Here is a 19,359-nt window from a genome sequence, read left to right as displayed (position 1 = left end):
CACTGCTGATTTGCCGGTGAGCTGAGGAAGGAAAAAGGGAGGGTCTCGAAAAATCCTGCAACCCACAGAGAGGTGGACTTACATGTGGAGAGTACAAATGAAATGGATTTAAACTTCACAGTTAAATGTGTAACTCTGTGTAAAACACTCTGACCGCTTGCGTTTCTTGGTCTTTTAACATAGTTGTGTTGATTGATTCACACTTTTTAATCACAATCAGAAAATTAGTGGCCAATTTTTACAAAAGCACATTTGGACTTTGATCCTTCAAAGTAAACAAAATGTTGACCTAATTCCAGTAAAAGAGTGCATGGCAGGGGTCTCGTTTCATATTGTATTGTCTTACAAGAAGAAAAATGTTCTTGTGTAGACACGCTGCTGGAGATTTATATGGACTTCATAGGTTATCTATTCAGCCAGATGAAAGTGTTTAGACTTTACATTCCAGGATTTTCAGAGTTAATATCCTGCCAGCGATAGAAACAATATTTTCACTATAAACAGGTTGAGCTGTCTCAGTGGAGTTCAAGAATGTTTTTATAAAAACTGTCTGGGAAAGTTGAGAAATTTATAACTTTAAAGCACCCTGAAGTGCACGGCTTCCTAACAATTCCTTTCCATCATATTTATATTACAAGTTCTAGTGTCTGTCTATACATGGAGGAAACATCAGATAAGTTACAGTTCCTGTATACCGTGCATCAGTACTATTGCACAAAGTTACAGTACTTTGCAAAAGTCTTGAGTTATTCTTCATTTTCACTTGTATTTTTAAGAAAATTGAAAATAGGTGCCGCAGTTAGTTATTAAAAAGTTTGCAAACATTCATTAAAATAAAGTATATAACACAAAAACAAAGCCTGAAAGCTAATATTGGGTGTGATCACCTTTATTTCTCAACAAAACCTGAACTCCCTCAGGCAGCTTTCTTGTCATTTCTTAAAGTCGTCTTCAGGAATAGTTCTCCAGGCTTCTTGAAGAATGTGATGGCATCAGCCACACAGGGGTAAATCAGTCCATTCTTTCACTTTATTAGTTTGCTTTGCAGTTTTCTTCATTAATAAAATTTATTAATCATTTGGTTAAACCTAACACTGATATTATGAGGCGCACACATAGTAGCATTGTGTGGTTTTTCTAAAATGTTTTGTTATATTAATTATGTTTCTCTTTCTTTGAGTTACCTGGGTTTGGGCGGTGGCTGTTTCCTGTCTGGGCAAAAGGTGTGGCTGAGGACTCTGGGAACAAAATGCCTGCTCGGCAGGACCAACCATGGGCTTACCAGAAGCAGGGGTGTTTTAGGTTTAGTTAGGTTATTCTGTGCTTAGCTAATATTAGGCTGTGTCCCAATTCAGGGTCTGCACGCTTGAAGTACGCGCACTACGCGTACTACGTACGGTGCGTACTATAAGTACGAGTGCGGAAGTGAGAGGCTTGTGAAATGGGACGGTCTAGCCTTCGTCGCGCTGTTCAGGTTGCCTAGCAACCATGATACTAACCGCGAGAAACGTTACATACAGCTTTGTGTGACAGAAATGAAGGAGAAAAAATGTTTTGTTGGTCATTCATTATTGTCATGACATCACTTTGATTAGTTGAGTATCTGAGGCTGAGACCACAGGACTGTAAAACATGATTGTTGGGCTTCATTTCTGTGCTGAACAGTTATTTCAAGATTAGTTAGTAAATAACAATTAGCTAATGTTGTTCATGAGACTAAAATCATCTCACTGTGGTAATGTAAATATAATATGGCCAATATTATAGTATTGTCAGATTATTATGATACATATATATATATATATATAGATATATATAGATATATATCTATATATCTATATATATCTATATATATAGATATATATAGATATATATATATCTATATATATAGATATATATATATCTATATATATATATATATATATATATATATATATATATATATATATATATATATATATATATATATATATATATAATGACGTAATGACGTAATCACACTTAAAATGCGTACTTCAAGCGTGCAGACCCTGAATTGGGACACAGCCTTAGTGTGTGTTTTTGTTCCCCCCCCCCCCCCCCCCCCCCCCCCTATTGTGTGTAAATGGTTTGGCCAAATCATTATAAAAGCTACCCTCATGTGTCTTTGTAATTAGGTCAGTTTGTGAGTTAAGTTGTGTCTCACTTTGTTTTGTTTAAGCTTCTGTAAATTCCTTTTTGTAGAGTTATATTTAGTTGACCTCTTTTATGGGCCTGCTAAGTATGTTTTTGAATTTTGTTAATTTTGGACTTTTTGAGGGTTAAAATAAAGAAAACCCTTTTTGAAGATACTTTTTTGCCTGTGTCCTCTTTGCTTTGGCTGCTTGGTCCCTCACAAAGAACATTAAAAGCTCTTCTTTGGATGTTGGCTGACTTCTGTTCTCTGTCAAGGTGATCCCACACTGCTTCAATAATGTCGAGGTCCGGGCTCTGGAGGAATAAGGAAATATTTTGTTCTATCCCTGTCAAACTGTCATCATTGGCATTTTTCATAAATTCAGCAAAGAAATGTTTTTTAACCGTAAATTGATGGCACACTGTCATATCTTCATTAATAGTACCGTTCCTGACTTGAATACAACTAGCTTTTCTGCTTTACCACAACCAGTTATGCCTGAGGTGGATCTGAATCCTCCGTTGGACACAGTACAACGGTCTTTGTCCGCCTCTAGTGTGCACATAAATTTGTCTTTAGGCAGAAACATACTGATAAGAGCTGGATTAGGGCTGCTCAATTAATCGAATTTTAATCACGATTATGATCTGGGCTTTCAACGATCATTAAAAATGACGGAGCCGATTATTAGCCCCTCCCTCATTTATCCGCGACACCTTAAAGGCCGGTCCGTGAAAATATTGTCGGGCATAAACCGTCCGTGGCGCAAAAAAGGTTGGAGACCGCTGATTAAGGGGACCCGAGGGAAGCTCGGAAAGCTAAGCAGAAGTTATTTGGAGAGTGACTGCCGTTGGTTGAAAAGAGTTAAAAAAAAAAAAAAAAACTTCAGTGGTGTTGCACACTATTTTATATTATTTTTTTAAAGTCATTGTTAACCCTTTAAAGCCGGTCAGAGCAGCACGCTCCGTTTTGCGTAACTATTTTTAAATCCCTGTAGAACCTGAACCCTGTAAGCTAGCGCAATAATTTGTTTTGCATATGAAACCGGAGGAGTTGTACTTACATCTGATGCCATCAGCTTGTCCTCGGTCACGGTTTCGTTCCACATATAGCTTTGCAAAAATTGCATAAAAAGCGCTTGCAGGAACAAAAACATAATATTCCAGAAACACGCTTTGCCGTTCCTATCAGCTGTTCGTAACACTTCCCACAGTGAAATGATGCACCTGCTGTTTTCTTTGCAAATCTGCATCATAGGATTGTTTTTTGTTTTTCCTGCAGTATATAAAAATTGCTGTATCTCCAAAATAAAACTATGAAGACACTCAAAATAAATTTCCTGTGGTGGGAAACTATTTTTTGCAACTTTATTGTATTTAAAGTTTTGAGGGATAAGCCTCTTAAATTTCTCCAAGTAGAAATATATGTAAACAAAACAAAAGCGATTTTCAATTTTTTTTGTAGTTTATTGCACTTTTTTGCAATTTATGTAATTACTATGGACTTAATGCATACATATTATTAAAATATGGGCTATAACAGTTGTATTGATGTATAGCAACTTGAAATGCTCCCACAAATGGCACTGCAGCATGTAAAAAAATAATATAAGCTCTGGTGGACTTGGTTCTATAGTAGGTCTTAAAGGGTTAAATAAATATCGTCAAATAATCGTGATCTCAATTTCAGTGAAAATAATCGTGATTATCATTTTTGCCATAATCGAGCAGCCCTAAGCTGGATCCCCCCTCGTAAGGAGGTCACTGGCTCAATTGAGCTGTGCAGAGCTGCTGGAATCCGTGTCATTATGATCACTGGTTAGTGTCATGGAGAGCTTTTTTATTATACCATTCTTATAATCAGAAAATCGGATCTTTCTGTTCTGCTAATACACAATCATACAAAGTTGTTTTTATTCTCCGGAAACTGTCCTTTTTACAAGGTTTCCACTCATTTTCTCCTTCTCCATGTGTCAGGTGACAACAAGGGAACTGCTATCGCTATCTGCCGTCGCATTGGCATCTTCGGCGAGGACGAGGATGTCTCCGGCAGGGCCTACACCGGACGTGAGTTTGATGATCTGCCTCTCCACGAGCAGTCCGAGGCTGTGCGCAGGGCTTGCTGCTTTGCCCGTGTGGAGCCGTCCCACAAGTCCAAGATCGTTGAGTTCCTCCAGGGTTTTGATGACATCACTGCCATGGTAAGAGCCCAGCAGTGCAGGATGCAAACTAAACCTGTTACCGACACAGAGGTTGTGTTAAAGTGTTGTCTGGTGGTTGGTTTGTCTAATGCATACTTCATCTCCTCCAACCGCAGACTGGTGATGGTGTGAACGATGCCCCTGCCCTGAAGAAGGCCGAGATCGGCATCGCCATGGGCTCTGGCACTGCCGTTGCCAAGTCTGCCTCTGAGATGGTCCTGGCTGACGACAACTTCTCTTCCATTGTGGCTGCTGTTGAGGAGGGCAGAGCTATCTACAACAACATGAAGCAGTTCATCCGCTACCTCATCTCCTCCAACGTCGGTGAGGTCGTCTGGTGAGTGACCTGTTTGACACACACTCTGTACAGCTACACATCTTTCTTTTTGTCTCTGGCTTAACTTCAGCCCATTACCCTCCCTCAGTATCTTCCTTACCGCTGCTCTGGGTCTGCCCGAAGCTCTGATCCCCGTCCAGCTGCTCTGGGTCAACTTGGTGACTGATGGTCTGCCCGCCACTGCTCTGGGCTTCAACCCACCTGATCTGGACATCATGGGCAAACCCCCACGCTCCCCCAAGGAGCCTCTGATCTGGCTGTTCTTCAGATACATGGCCATTGGTGGTAAGTGGAACTGGGTGAGTTTGTATGGATTTTGATTGAAAGTAGGTACAACAGTTGTCTACACTGACACGATCCACCTACACTAACAGGATATGTCGGTGCTGCCACTGTTGGTGGCGCTGCCTGGTGGTTCATCTACGACCCCACTGGCCCCGGGGTCACCTACTATCAGCTGGTGAGTGTTTTTCCTGTTGCTTTCCACTAAACACAGATGTAGACATTTACTGATCTTCCTATCCGTGCAGTCACACTTCATGCAGTGCCACGATGAGAACGAGGACTTTGAAGGCCTGGAATGTGAAATCTTTGAGGCTGCTCCTCCCATGACCATGGCCCTGTCTGTACTGGTCACCATTGAGATGTGCAATGCTCTTAACAGGTACTTCTTTGAATGTGATAGAGGAGGATGTAGCTTGTAAAAAAAAAAAGGTTTCTTCATGCAACAGATATATTCTGCTCTCACATCTCTTCTTCTTCTTCCTCTTCAAGCTTGTCTGAGAATCAGTCTCTGGTGTGCATGCCCCCATGGAGCAACTTCTGGCTGCTCTCTGCCATGACCCTGTCCATGTCCCTGCACTTCATGATCATCTATGTTGATCCTCTCCCTGTGAGTCAGAAGTTCAGTTTGAAAATCTTTTTTGTTTTAGAAGCTCTAGTTTATGTGGATTTCCTCCGTGGGGTTCAGCTTCATCTGACTTCCATTCTTTTCCTCTCAAGATGATCTTCAAGTTGACCCATCTGTCAGTGGAGCAGTGGCTGGTGGTCCTGAAACTTTCCTTCCCCGTCATTGCCATTGATGAGGTGCTGAAGTTCTTCGCCCGCAACTACGTTGAAGGTAAGCAGCACTTTTATAAATCCACAAGAACAAAAATAAACAGAGATCTGTCCCAGTTCCTAAGATAACAGATAATAGTTTTACTTAATCATTCATGCATTACTACCATCATCTTTTCAGACTATTTATTAATATTTTAACTTATTAAAATTAACCTAGCCTTTATCTAATTTCATTTTAATTCAATCAGGTTTGATTCTGTGTTTTTAATCTGCCTGTTTTCACTTCTCTCCATTCATCATTAACTCACGTAACCCGTTTGTTTTTGTCCATTTCCAGCTTAAATTCAGCCAACCCATCACCATTAACCTGTAACTAAACCAAGGTATTCCAAGGCTCACACTGCAGTGTGTAGCGCTGTGTAGAGACTGTTTGTCTGTTTGTGTATTTGTTGCTATTTCAATGTGTTCAAGCTGTTATCACTGTGACCTCCGGGGTCTCCTCACTACTCATTCATTGAAAATCAAATTGAAAAACATTGGGTATCATGACTTCTGTATGGGGAGACCCTCGAGTGTGTTGATCTGAGGTTTCTGTTTATTGGTTTTTGTTTTTTTCTTCGTGAGATCACCGTGAGCAGGTGAGTAGATCACTTTGTATCTCACCAAGGTTACCTTTTATAATCATTATATAAACATTAAACAAATGTTTTTTCTTAGCACTTTATGATATAGCTGTAAGCAGATAAAAGGTCTGTGTGAGTATTAATTGTTCCCTTTGTCAACAGATTTTACTCTTAATCTCTTTTACTGTTAGCATTATGTGTAGTTTTTTCCTCTAGAGCTGCAATAAACTCCAAAATAATTTATTACATGTTTATATGAAGCTTATAAATAATAACAGTGACTTTTTCATAAAGTAAGCCCCACATTTAAAATGCTCTCCCTTGTAAATAAAGGCTTAAATTGTCTTAAACTTCTTAAACTAGCTTATATTTCTGAAAGAAAGTCATACTGTGAAACTGTTCTTTGTTCTCCTTATGAAGACAAATCGGGGATGTAGCTTTTTTTATGTTTAAACCCTCAAACTCTGGAACCTACCTTCAAATATGAAGTCTAACAATAATTTCAAGCAGTTCTTAAAATACACCTTTTTAATGAGACATTTAGCTAATGTTTCCACTAAATAATAGATCGCTATACAGCCTACGAGTGAGCTCAGCCACATTTAGTGGTCTGGTAAATAAAGAGCATGTGCATTTTGTCTTTGTCAGTATCATGTTGGCCTCCTACTTCTGTTGTGTCAAAGTTTGTTTGTTTTCATATTTCTGTTTATATTCAACAGGATTTTGTGCAGAATTTAATTTTATGTATTGCTTACGGATAAAGTGCTTAAGAAATTTAAGAAAACACAACTATTTTACAAATCTGTAAAGTTTTTACATTTCTTTGGGGGGTTTAACCAAGTTCATGTTCTAATTTGAGCCAACACACCAGACCTGACTGAGAAGTCAAAAGCTAAGTGAGGGTAACTGTGGTTCAGGGGATTGGGAAGCGCTTCTGTAACCGGAAGATCGCCAGTTCGATCCCTGGGCTCTCTGTCCTGGTTGTTGTGTCCTTGGGCAAGACACTTTACCCTACCGGTGTTGGCCAGAGGGGCCGATGGCGCGATATGGCAGCCTCGCTTCTGTCAGCCTGTCCCAGGGCAGCTGTGGCTACAACCGTAGCTGCCTCCACCAGTGTGTGAATGTGAGAGTGAATGAATAGTGGCATTGTAAAGCGCTTTGGGTGCCTTGAAAAGCGTTATATAAATCCAATCCATTATTATTAAACACTGAAGCTAATTTTCTGTTCAGCAATGTAAAAAAATAACTGTACTGGCAAAAAAGTAAGTAAAGTCCTCAGTAAGTAACTGGCATTTGAAGTAATAATGTGCTTTATTATTTTGTAAAACAGTAAATTTATAAATACACGAATGACAATATTTCTTTTTTAGCATCAAAAATATCATTTTGATTAAAGGGCTTGTGTATAAAGGCTGATTAACCAGACCAGAAATATTAAAAAATATTTTAGTAAACTAACAAAACTGTTAATTTAGGGCAGCTGACCACCCTTACCTTGGTGGTCTTATAAATTTTTAAGCACTGTGTATTTGTGTGTCTGTGTGCGCGCGCGCAGGTGTCTGTTTATATGTATGTATTTCTGATGCATTGCTTGTATTTTGTAGTTTTAATATGTTTTTATGCTTGTGAAGTCCTTTGATCCTCTACATGCCATATTGAGCTGTACACAAACTGAATTTTGTGAAGCCCTGTCACTTTAAGTTTGAGAGACGCTATCAAAGTGTCATTCTTCTTATCACACGAGAAATCACGTAGTTTTCCTTTGTTTACCAAATCACGTGTCTCTGGTCTCTGCAGCAGGTACAGAAGTTAAATAGAGATGTAGAAGAAGAGGATCTTCAGGGCTGAAGAGAAAGAAGCGGAGGAGAGAGAAAGATCACAGCCAAAGAGGGGAGCCATAAAGAAGAAAAAGACTGAAAAAAGAAAACCTTATGGAAAAAAAACAAACAATAAAATTTGTTTAAAATCTGCAATAAAAATAGTCTCTGTATAAGGAAGGAGATTGAATTAAAATGAGGGGAAGTATCCTGATTAACCAGATAAAGCAGTAATATTTAAGATTTTATTCTAAGAAGTAAAGTATGTATTAAAGGTGATTATTTTTTTTGTTAACCTTGGATATTCTCAGCTGTTGTGTTTTTGCGTCCTCTGTCCATTTTCATATGACTGACTTTCCAGCTCATTACTTTGATTCTAGTCTTCGTTGCTCGTGTCTTGTGCAGCCTCCCTGCTTTAGCTGGGCTCTGTACAGTGTGGTGTAGGGTTGTTTAAAATGACTTCATATGGGCAGAAAAACCACTTGCTTTCAGCCGCCAGCGCTCTCTATGACCATGCGGTCAGCGGACTCAGTTGGAGGTCTCGTGACATAAAATGGGCATGTCTACTCAGTCACAACACTTTTGGTCTTATATATTGTTTACTTGATAAGCTGCAATAAAGTGATGATTAAAAACTTGTGAATTTATTGTGGAGCATGTTTTTATTGGGAGTACATTTAGATGACCTCCTCTGGAAATGCCACGAGGATGAGTGATTACAGTGTTCAACATCCATACATATTAAATGTGAGTCAAACCATTTTAATTTTATAGCAACTATTTTGGTTTTTTTAGCCCATGACGGGTTTTTTTTTCCCGCTTCTGCTGTTTAAGCGTGGCTCAGCGACAGTCATCAGTCTTTGGTTTGCACGGCGAATTCCAGAAACCCCCGGATCCATTAGATGAGGGTCCTGAACGGTATGTCGACGTCCTTCATCTGCTTTTCATAGTCTTCATCAAACAGCTTTGATTGCTCAGCTGTGAAATGGTTTTTCCAGTCACCCACTTCACCTGCATATGAAAAGGAAGACAATTTTGTTAAGTTGGAAAATTTATGCTAAAGCCTCTATCAATGTTTTTGTTTTTTTTTGTTTTTTTGCACAAATGAATAACTGACTGGTGCTTAAAAAATGTTTTCCAAAACAGTCATATGTAATGCCCACACAGTGTCTCATTTACCGCTAATACATTTATTAAATTATAACATGTAACATACAACATGCGTGTAAACACTGTTCACATTTTGTATCACTGTGGATTTTAAATCAAAAACTGCAAAGTGCAGAATTCCAGCTTGAACTGCTCCGGATGTTTTTCAGCCATTTTTATATGTAGTCATTAGATGATTGATTGACAAGCAGTTTCTTGAGGCCATGAAATTTCAGAACTTATCAAACAATCCTTTTATTTAAAATCATGTACGTTTGTTAAACTCATTTTAAGCCTGTGAAAATGTGAGGTTATCTGTATGACTAGCTGTAATGTTTAGCCCCATACTTTTTTAAAAACCTGGACGTCTGCATTTCAGTTACATCTTGACTGTTTGAGTTAAGATCCACTGTGATGTGTACAGAGGTAAAACTCCCAAAACTGTATCTTTGTTTATAGATGTAATTATATTGTGCTGATTAAATACTTAATGACTGGTTTGTTAAAAGTGAGGGGGAAAAACTGACCATATAATTGTTGCAGAAGCCCAGGCTAACGATGCCTTGTTTGAACTAAAAATCCTCCAAAACTTTAAATCGACTCTAGTTAATATCTGCCAACAGACTTATTCATTTGAGTGTTAAGTTGTTGTAATGTATAAATAAAATAGAAGCGAGAGCTCAAAATCCAGGGACCTCTAGGGGGTGCCCCTGCACTGAAGGACAGGTAGCAGAGCAGTAATTGCTGCCTTTGAGGAGCTCAGACTGTTCACAAGTTGATTTAACCTTGTGACATTATTACATGAAGATATTTGTGTGTCTGAGACAAATATAGGTGTTCATGACATTTTAACTGCCCTACGTAAGGCACTCACTGGCGACTGAGATTGACTTTCCTGCATATCTTTAATTTAATAGTGCACCTTTTCTCATGAAAGGAGAGATGGACTGGTCAAACACCGGAGATGGAACGCAGGAGTAGTTGGCCATCGGGTTCTCCTTCATGTTTTTAAAGGAGGTGAGCTCCACGATTTGGCTGACGACCTCATCGGAGACCGACAAGTCCAGGTACTTCATGATGCGCTCCACTTCACGCCGAGGATTCTGGGAAAATAAATGTGACAGAGTATGTGCGGAGACTATTAATTTTTAAAATTCATTACAGATGTTCAAACAGATAAAACAAGAGGGGGTGTCACCACATTACGACTGAAAACAGCAAATACCTGAAGGTAACGGAAAAAGTAAAATCATAAGAAGTGATAAACAAAACACTGCAAACCGGTGAGGAGAGATTACATAACGGAAATCAAATTGGGAGAAGCTGTTAAATGGGAGTTCTTCCTCCTCACTGTGGACAACTGCTCACAGCAGATCATTGCCCTGTTGGGTTTCTCTCTCTAACACTTCAGGGTATTTAGCTTACAATATAAAGTATGCTGATATTTATGAATTGACTGGTCATGTGAAAAAGGATGTTTATCACGGGATTCTGTGCAGTCCTGTGAAAAACTAAGTACACCTTTACTGCTTCAGTTGGTAGAAGCAAGCTAATTAAATGCGCTTGATTAACTGATCTTCAGGAAGTGTGAGCACCTCTATAAAAGGTTTGCAAATACAGCATATCAACAGAAAATGGTAAATGGCCTGCATTTATATAGCGCCTTACTAGTCCCTAAGGACCCCAAAGCGCTTTACATATCCAGTCATCCACCCATTCACGCACACATTCACACACTGGTGATGGCAAGCTACATTGTAGCCACAGCCACCCTGGGGCGCACTGACAGAGGCGAGGCTGCCGGACACTGGCGCCACCGGGCCCTCTGACCACCACCAGAAAACACCTCATACCAACTGTTAAGTAATCTACAGTTAAATGTGAAGCCATCTGTCCAATAGGTAAAGTTTCACTGAAATTAGATCATGCAAAAGGACAATGGCCACAAGCACAGCAGCAAATCTACCACAAAAGGGCTGGGAAAGAAAAGAATAAAGGTAAGCAATGGCCCGATCAAAGTCCACACCTCAAACTAACTGAAACCTGGGTTTAAATAAAGGTCTGCAAACATCAATGAACTAAAGCAACGCTGTAAGAAGGGTCCAAAAGTCTTCCATAACGATGTGAGAGACCGATAAGGTCATACAGAAAACCTTCACTTCAGGTTATTGATGCTAAAGGTGCTTCTACAAGCAACTGAATCACTGGGTGTTTTCCACACGACTGTGCAGTCCAACTTTCTCTGTCGTGCAACTAATACATATATACAGTTCTTTGAACAATATCTCAAAGTATTTTTTTAATTTATATTGAATGTCTTTTAAGAGTATGGTACATTTGTTTTTAAATCTTCAGAAATAGGAGATTTGCCGGTAGTCACATTGTTTACAAAAAAATCTGCTCTTTCTTTTCAGCTGTATGTCAGACAGTTGGCATTACTTTTCTTTTTTTTCCTTTATACATGAAGCTGGTCTAAATCTGCGTCTATAACAAGGCTTCCTAATCATTCAATCTCAGCTTTACATATGAGATCAAAGGAATGCGCTGCGTTTATTACGTTTGCTTTGAAGAAGGTTGCGCAACATGCTTGGTTATAATCCACGTGTTCTCCTCACCTCTTTCATGTCCTCGTAGAAGAGGTACAGAATATTCCTCTTTTCTCGCTCCAGCCAGTAACCTTTCACATGATCATACCAGGAGCCCCATGACACTGTAGAAGCAGAGCAAAGGCCATTCATTCAAGCAGCTTTGATGAAAACATTTCTCCTACTCCAGTCCAGGTTTATGCTGAGTGTATGTTTATATTTATGGCTATCGTAAAGCCTCATTAACAGCTTAACATCAACATTTATGACAGTAGGTATTTTAGTAACTGTCGGCTGATAAGAGACTGATAAACTTGACCAGCTTTAATGACTTTACAGCTGTGTAACTGCAGAGCTGATGAATTATTGCAAAGTGATGAATTATGATTACATAATTCATCATTTCTTTATTTTATACTAGGAAAATTAAAAGTACGTACAGTGACTTATTGACAGATGTGTCATTCTGACTAGCTTTAATATCAATATTTGGTATGACCACCTTTATTCTACAATACAGGCAGCTTAATTTCTTTCAGTAGTTTTCAAAGATACCGTACTTCTCTTGCTTTTTGAAGGACATTTAAAGATGTTGGCTTCCTTTTGTTTGGTTCTCTGTCAAAATGATCCCACATTGCTCCAGTAATGTTAAGGTCCAGACTCTGGGGAGGCCAATCCATGACTTATAGTGTCCTATTGTGTGTGTTTTCTATCCTGGTATGCTTTTACTGCGTTTGCAGTGTTTTTAAGATCATTGTCATGTTGAAAAATGAGGCTGTTGTCATGGTCTGTCTACCACTTCTTTTGTCCTCCAATTCTTTAAAACATTTTATGCCAAGGTTTCAGCTAATAGCTCTTTGAGAATCATCACAGATTCAGCTAAAGAAATTGAAACAAATTAGTGTGTTTTTTTGTGACAGGCTGCTAGTAACAAAGTGTCTAAAGACACAATTTACAGTCACTGCACGCCCGAAAGATAAGAGAGGTGTGCTCAGAGTGATGGGAATGATAAACTTTGTTGGAAAATTCATACCTAACAGTGAGAACATCAGCACTAAGGGAGTTACTTTGTGAGTCCATGGAGATAAAACAAGTATGTGAGGAGACGGCTGTAGACAAGGAGCTGCAAACAGTGATGGAAACTATCCAAGGAGACTGGCCCTGCTGTTGAGAGGCAATAGGATTGTGATACCACATAGTCTGAGACAAGGGATACTTCAAAGAATACATGAGGGACAACTGGGAATAGAAAAGTGTAAAAGGAGGGCTAGAGACACTGTGTACCGGCCTGGTATTAATAAAGACATTGAGAACATGATCGGAAAGTGTGAAACATGTAAGAAGTTTCAGAGCAGATTTCTAGAAACTGTCATTAGTGACAATGGTCCTTGCTATTATTGCAAAGAATGGCAGAATTTCGCAAGAGAATATGGCTTTAAACATGTCACACAAGTCCTCAACATCCACAGGCAAATGGCAAGGCTGAAAAAGGAGTGCACAACATCAAGCAGCTTCTGGAGAAGGCTACAGACAGTCAATCAGATCCTTATTTAGCTATGCTGAGCTACAGGACTGCTCCTCTTGACTGTGGTTTATCCCCTGCAGAACTGCTGATGAGTCGTAAGCTACACACAACTTTGCCCTGCTATGCAGAGAGCAAGCAGAGTGAAGAAATTATAAAAAAGCAAGAGCATCTGAAATGGAAACAAAAACAGCAATACGACAAGGGAACAAGAGCACTTGGATTGCTTGCAAAGGATGATGTAGTGAGAATACAAGATCAGAATGCATGGAACAGGAAAGCCATTGTTCTTCAGGAATCAGGTCCGAGATCATGTGACGTAAGAACTGAAGACGGTCATGTGTTCAGAAGGAACCGTCGCAACTTACTGAAGACTAAAGAGACATTTCAGGAGGAACAATGTGGTGAGGAAGATGAAAATGTTGATGTGTCACATGCAGAGACAGTGTCTGACTTGAAACTACTAGATGGACATGGGTATGTGGAAAAGGTCAGAGGTCAGAGCATATGGTCAAAAGACCAGTTAGGCTTAATCTGCAAAACTAGTGAACTGGATTTGTTTTTATCTTATATTCTGATGGTGTTCACAAAAAAAAAGAAAGAAAAAATATTAATGAAAAATATTAATGAAAAAAAGGGGGAGCACATAAAAGAAGACTGGTCTGTGGTGTGGCATAAGGATATTAATAAAATGTTTGGAGCGGCAGCTCGCAAAGCGTAAGTGGATGTTGTGTTGTTTTTTTAACAAGCGCTATGAAGACAACACAGTTCTTTGTGAAGCTGTCTGTTTTGAGTAGATACAATACTGGTTCATCCCTTGAATTGGGTGCCTTTTTGTGCTTGAATGATTTATAAATCAGTGTTAAGTGATTTTAAAAAAATAAACAAAATATTCTTTTAAAAATAGTGAGGTACAGTGACTTAAAATGACTGAAAAAGCAGCCAGTGGAAAACTTTGAAAGACCTTCAGAAAACCTGAAGAACTATTGCTCAAGACCACTTAAAGTTAAAGGGCTCCTTGAAAGCAAAGCATAAAGAAATAAGGGTTGGGTCAAAAGTTTACACATCAGTACACATTTGCATGAACGGTACATGTTTTCAGTTCCTGGCAAACTGACAAGCCTCTGATTCTTATGAACAAGTTTCATGTTTGTGCCTTGAGCAGTCGAGCGCAACCAGTGAGCCAAGGTGGAATATGAGTTTATGCATGTAATGTTTGAACTTTGCCAGATTTTAGATCTGATTTTACCTGATGAACCTGCACACCCACTCCAATCCCTGGAGGTTATCAAAAGTAGCAAATCAGTCAAAGACTGACTGAACCAAAGTGCAGTCTGAGCTCCTCGGGAGGTCCTTCATATCAGCTGCTGTAAGCCCATTTAATGCACAGTACTAATAATATGAGTTTTCCAAAATGTTTGCATATTTTCATGTTAGTTACTGGGTGTTTTATTTATTCATAAATTATTAACTTTATTAGGAATTAATATTGTTTATGTCAGTGTTTATGGCATGTAAATGGCAATGTAATTTCCTGCAAACAAAGGATCTATCTTTGAATCTGATTAACTGACGGACCATTAAATTTGTTAAATAAATCAAGCCCAACGAAACCTATTATGTACATTTCCACCATATTGTGTTTTATGAAAGGCCACCTTTTTGTTCCCTAATCTTCACCAAACTGGCACAGATGCTTTAATATGTTCCAGTCAAATCAGCAGCAAAGCAGCCAAACTGGTTATATGTCACCAAGATTTTGATTTCTATCACAACTAAACACTCTCCTCTCAACAAGCTGAGAGGAGTCAGGTAATAATTCACTTTGCATTACCCAACCCAGTGACTTCATTTATAGGTAGTTAACATATATCCAATTGTTAATATAAAGACATTTCAAAAAGTTATCATTTAATGACCCTACAGCAACCATTTAAGTCTTTTTCTAAGGAAATCATTTTTTTTCCCATTCTGGAATGAATGCATTGAAATTTAATAAAGTTGTGTGATTGGTTTCATACTTACTTACAAAGCAAACTATGTTCCTAACAAGGCACATATGGTGGGAAAAAAAGCACAAAAGAAATAGCAGTAAAGAAGCAGCTTTTTTATGGCTGTCATGATGAAGAAATATTCCATTTATTTATATATTTTTAAAAAAAGTTTACATTTTCATCTAGATCCTCCCAAGATATGCGCGCTACAGCCACTCAGGGTGCAACTAATCTTATCATGACCACTCAAGCATAAAAGGCAGTTACACAAGTTGTCATAGTTTCCATCCACCATCACATATTTTGTTCACAAAAGCCTCCAGGCAACCAAAGACGCTGCTTTGGTGGGTAAACATATAGGGCTATTGATGGCTTAGAATAGGTATGAGGACACAGAGGGAAATATACTTACGCTCTCCTTGCATAAACTTGTGGATGTAGCCACCAAAGGGCCCTGGCTCAGGCTGGGTCTGATTCATAAGATCAAAGTAGTAGTAGCTCACCAGGTTGTCTTTGGCATTGCGTGCCACGTAGATCGACTTCCCACATGATCAGGAGGAACACAAAAAGATATTCACAGTACAGAGAACATGTTATTTGATGAGATTGTGTCTAGCATGGCATTCGTAACCTCCCACCTCATTTATGTGCCGTATCATGAACCTTTTACCTTCAAGCTGCATGAGTTTTCTGTCTAGTAAGAAGCAATAAAATGAGGAATTTCTACTCTCACTGAAGTCTAATGGACAAGAAGTCTCACCTTGCATTTGTTTTCCCAGAATCCAGGAGGCACCAGCTGAAAAGGAAGATGCGTCTTGATAACTCTCGGGGGATCCATTTTTTCCAGAAGATCAAGACCTGAGACATAAATCCAGGGAATTGGACACAGGAAAAACTTAACATGTGTATTCCATGATTTCTCATATATTCCAACCAATGGAAACTGCTTATTAGCATTGTTGAATTTACTTTTTTTTTAACATGGTTAAAATAACATTAAACAGGAGAAAAAGTTGACACGGCCATTTAACTTAAGGCAAATTTCCCAAAAAATGTGACAGCAGTATTAATTTAATTCAATTCAATTTTACTTAGCACCAAACCAGAGCAACTGTTGTCGTGATTTCTACTAAAATGACCGAATGACTCAGCATATTGTGAACTAATAGGATTTCACCTTATTCTGAGGTATTTGCAAGATCATTTGTAGTAGCCTACTACAAGAGAATGATATCATCCAGCTATTTTGATGTAATGTCATTTAGCTCAGTGTTTTGTTATACAACCGTTTGCATTAACATGGAGCCTTCCAGGTATCTGTTCTTTGAATAACCAACCTGAATTAGAAGAAGTATATTTAAGTCCTGTTTTTACTTTTTCCCAGATGACTGAAAATGAATAAATACAATATAAAAATGTACCTGACAAAAATAACAAACACAGTAGGGGACCAAGTCTGGATAATCAAGGTAAGAACACCTGAAGTGATTAGAGACTGATGAAACATAGGCATGTTTTCTTGAGTCAACAGTCCAGGGGAGAGAAAGGGTGGGAGGGTAAAGTTCATTATTTTCTTTCTTGTATCTAATGGTTTGGATATAGTGGTAAGTCTAGCACCCCAGTACATTTAAGATTTCCTTAGACAGTAGTAACACTGACTGTTGTGCCAAAACCCTGCAGCAAAACACTACAGCTACTTTTTTAGCTGTCTGTGACTTATTGTTATAAACCTGCCTGTTAGGTCACCGTGACATGCTTGAAAGTTGGCTTCATTGTAAAAATTCAACTGGCTGGTATTAAAGTTTAGTCAAACACAAATATGGCTAATCTGTGTTGGAAAAGCACAGCTGCGTTCACTGAAATGACCCAACTACAGTAACTTTTGTTGATCGCCTACAGAACTCCAGTTCAAGTCTTTTCTTTGGAGGGATATGCTTATGGGTTGAGAACTCATTGACTCTGATTGGGATGGGAAAAAAACGATCCGTTACAGAAACATTCCTCCTTGACTTGTTTTTGTGAGTTCTGACATGCTACAACTACATGTTAAACCTGCTGAGTCACAGTAGAGAATAAAAACATAGATAAAACACACACCTGAAGGGATGGGAGGTGGGGAGACGATCTCTAGGAATGGACTGCGGACAGGTGTGGGGGCTCGTTTGCAGGCCTCAGCATCTCCATTGTGAAGGAGCAGGTCAACAATTTCCTGGGTCCATGTAGTCCCTATGAGACAGAGACATCAAACGGTGTACTGCTAAATCTCACCACATTGAGTAAAAACATTAACAACAGTCCAACAAACGTCTTTTTTGACACCAGCTACTTAGTAGTGCCACATTACAGCAGATTCCACAGTCTAAAAAATTAGTCCAGAGACTGAAGGGCAGGAAAAGTAGCCTGTCTTTGTTGTTTGTTTGCTTAAATTATAACTCTCACACTTCATGAAGGCGTAATTACAGGATTAGTCTAGAGTTACTGGTGTTTTCCTTTATTGCCTGCTTGTTTAAGCAGTTACACACACACAATGTTTTGGTAGACTTAGTGGAAAAACTACTTAACAATCAAGTAATGGAGGAAGAAGAAAGCATTAACACCACAATGGAAAAATATTTCCTCACAAGTTAAAGTGCTGCATTAAAGAGAAAAGGGAAAGTGTGCTTCATTTTCTATGCTGTTTTGGCAGTGCAGTCCTGCATATTTTCATGTAACATCTGAATTTGCAACAGATAAGGAAAATGCACAGTATTTTTCTCCATACCCGTGAGTGGAAGTGTAAAGTGTTAGAAATGTAAGAACGCAAATAAAGCTGCTTGAGATCAGTACTTTGTGTCTAACACTGTTTCTGAGTACCTGCTTTGGGGTAGGTGGCGATGAGGAGGTCCGATGGATCGGGACAAAAAGCCCAGATGTTGTCCCAGTTGTTGGCGATGTAGTTCATGAGAGGCACTCCTCTGACTGGGATGAGAGGGAAGCGTGTGATGGAGGAGCTGGCCTTATGAATAGCCTCGCTATAAGTCATTTCTTTCTCCTCTGACATTTTTTACACTGCCAAAAGCTGCCTCAAGGAAATCAAGAACAGAGAGCTAAAATCTGCCTCTTTTAAATTGAAGAGAAAAAAAAAACTTCAACAAACTCCCGAGGTCCTGCCTTCAGCTGTCTGTGTCAAACACTCACTGCTGATTTGCCAATGAGCCACATAAATCCCAGCTTCTAATTGTCAGTCCCACAGTCAGCGTGTTTACTTCCTTTTTAAACTGTCATTATCTCCTCCTTGCATGATCCCGGCCAACAGCAGCGCTGCCTTGTTTCCTCTTGATTTCTCGTGGTCTGCAGCGTAAGTCGCCTCCCAGATCTAAATGCAGGAGCAGGAGTCTCTCAGCGGCCTCTCAGAAACAATGAACTCCCAGCTGAAGTCTGAGTGCCTCAGTCACTTTAAAACATGTTTCTTTTTGCCCCTCTTTCTATCTTTGTAAGCTGGCTCCCTGAGTGCTTGTACCCAGGTTCTTATCAGTCTGCGATCACAGGAACTTGCACCAGCAGACCTACACTAAAGTGCCCTTATGTAACGTTCCTAGTTACGTATGAATTCCACTTTTCCTCACAATACTGTCTTGACTGCTTCCTCTGTAATCTGAGGAAGGAAAAAGGGAGGGTCGCGAAAAATCCTGCAACCCACAGAGAGGTGGACTTACATGTGGAGAGTACAAATGAAATGGATTTAAACTTCACAGTTAAATGTGTAACTCTGTGTAAAACACTCTGACCACTTGCGTTTCTTGGTCTTTTAACAGAGTTGTGTTCATTGATTCACACTTTTTAATCACAATTTTAAAAAAACAACCAATTTTTAATCACAATCAGAAAATTAGTGGCCAATTTTTACAAAAGCACATTTGGACTTTGATCCTTCAA

General features: G+C 39.1%; 2 protein-coding genes across 2 annotated transcripts; one reads left to right on the top strand and one right to left on the bottom strand.

Annotated features, from left to right (window-relative positions):
• Positions 1-3,903: 3,903 nt before the first annotated feature.
• LOC143419848 (sarcoplasmic/endoplasmic reticulum calcium ATPase 1-like) lies at positions 3,904-8,837 on the top strand. Its single transcript, XM_076887480.1, has 9 exons — positions 3,904-3,972; positions 4,132-4,355; positions 4,472-4,692; positions 4,781-4,977; positions 5,067-5,152; positions 5,223-5,356; positions 5,467-5,584; positions 5,695-5,812; positions 8,175-8,837. The coding sequence occupies exons 1-9, from the start codon at positions 3,963-3,965 to the stop codon at positions 8,192-8,194; spliced, it is 1,128 nt and encodes a 375-aa protein (XP_076743595.1). The 5' UTR covers positions 3,904-3,962; the 3' UTR covers positions 8,195-8,837.
• LOC106676445 (sulfotransferase 1C1) lies at positions 8,817-19,045 on the bottom strand. Its single transcript, XM_024803417.2, has 7 exons — positions 18,298-19,045; positions 17,542-17,670; positions 16,205-16,302; positions 15,857-15,983; positions 11,959-12,053; positions 10,266-10,446; positions 8,817-9,205 (listed from the first exon to the last, which is right to left on the bottom strand). The coding sequence occupies exons 1-7, from the start codon at positions 18,482-18,484 to the stop codon at positions 9,093-9,095; spliced, it is 930 nt and encodes a 309-aa protein (XP_024659185.2). The 5' UTR covers positions 18,485-19,045; the 3' UTR covers positions 8,817-9,092.
• Between the last annotated feature and the right edge of the window lie 314 nt (positions 19,046-19,359).

This window comes from Maylandia zebra, linkage group LG8, assembly GCF_041146795.1.
Source record: "Maylandia zebra isolate NMK-2024a linkage group LG8, Mzebra_GT3a, whole genome shotgun sequence".
NCBI classification, from domain to species: domain Eukaryota; kingdom Metazoa; phylum Chordata; class Actinopteri; order Cichliformes; family Cichlidae; genus Maylandia; species Maylandia zebra.
Note: the sequence above shows the minus strand (reverse complement) of the source record. Positions and strands in the feature narration are given on the sequence as shown.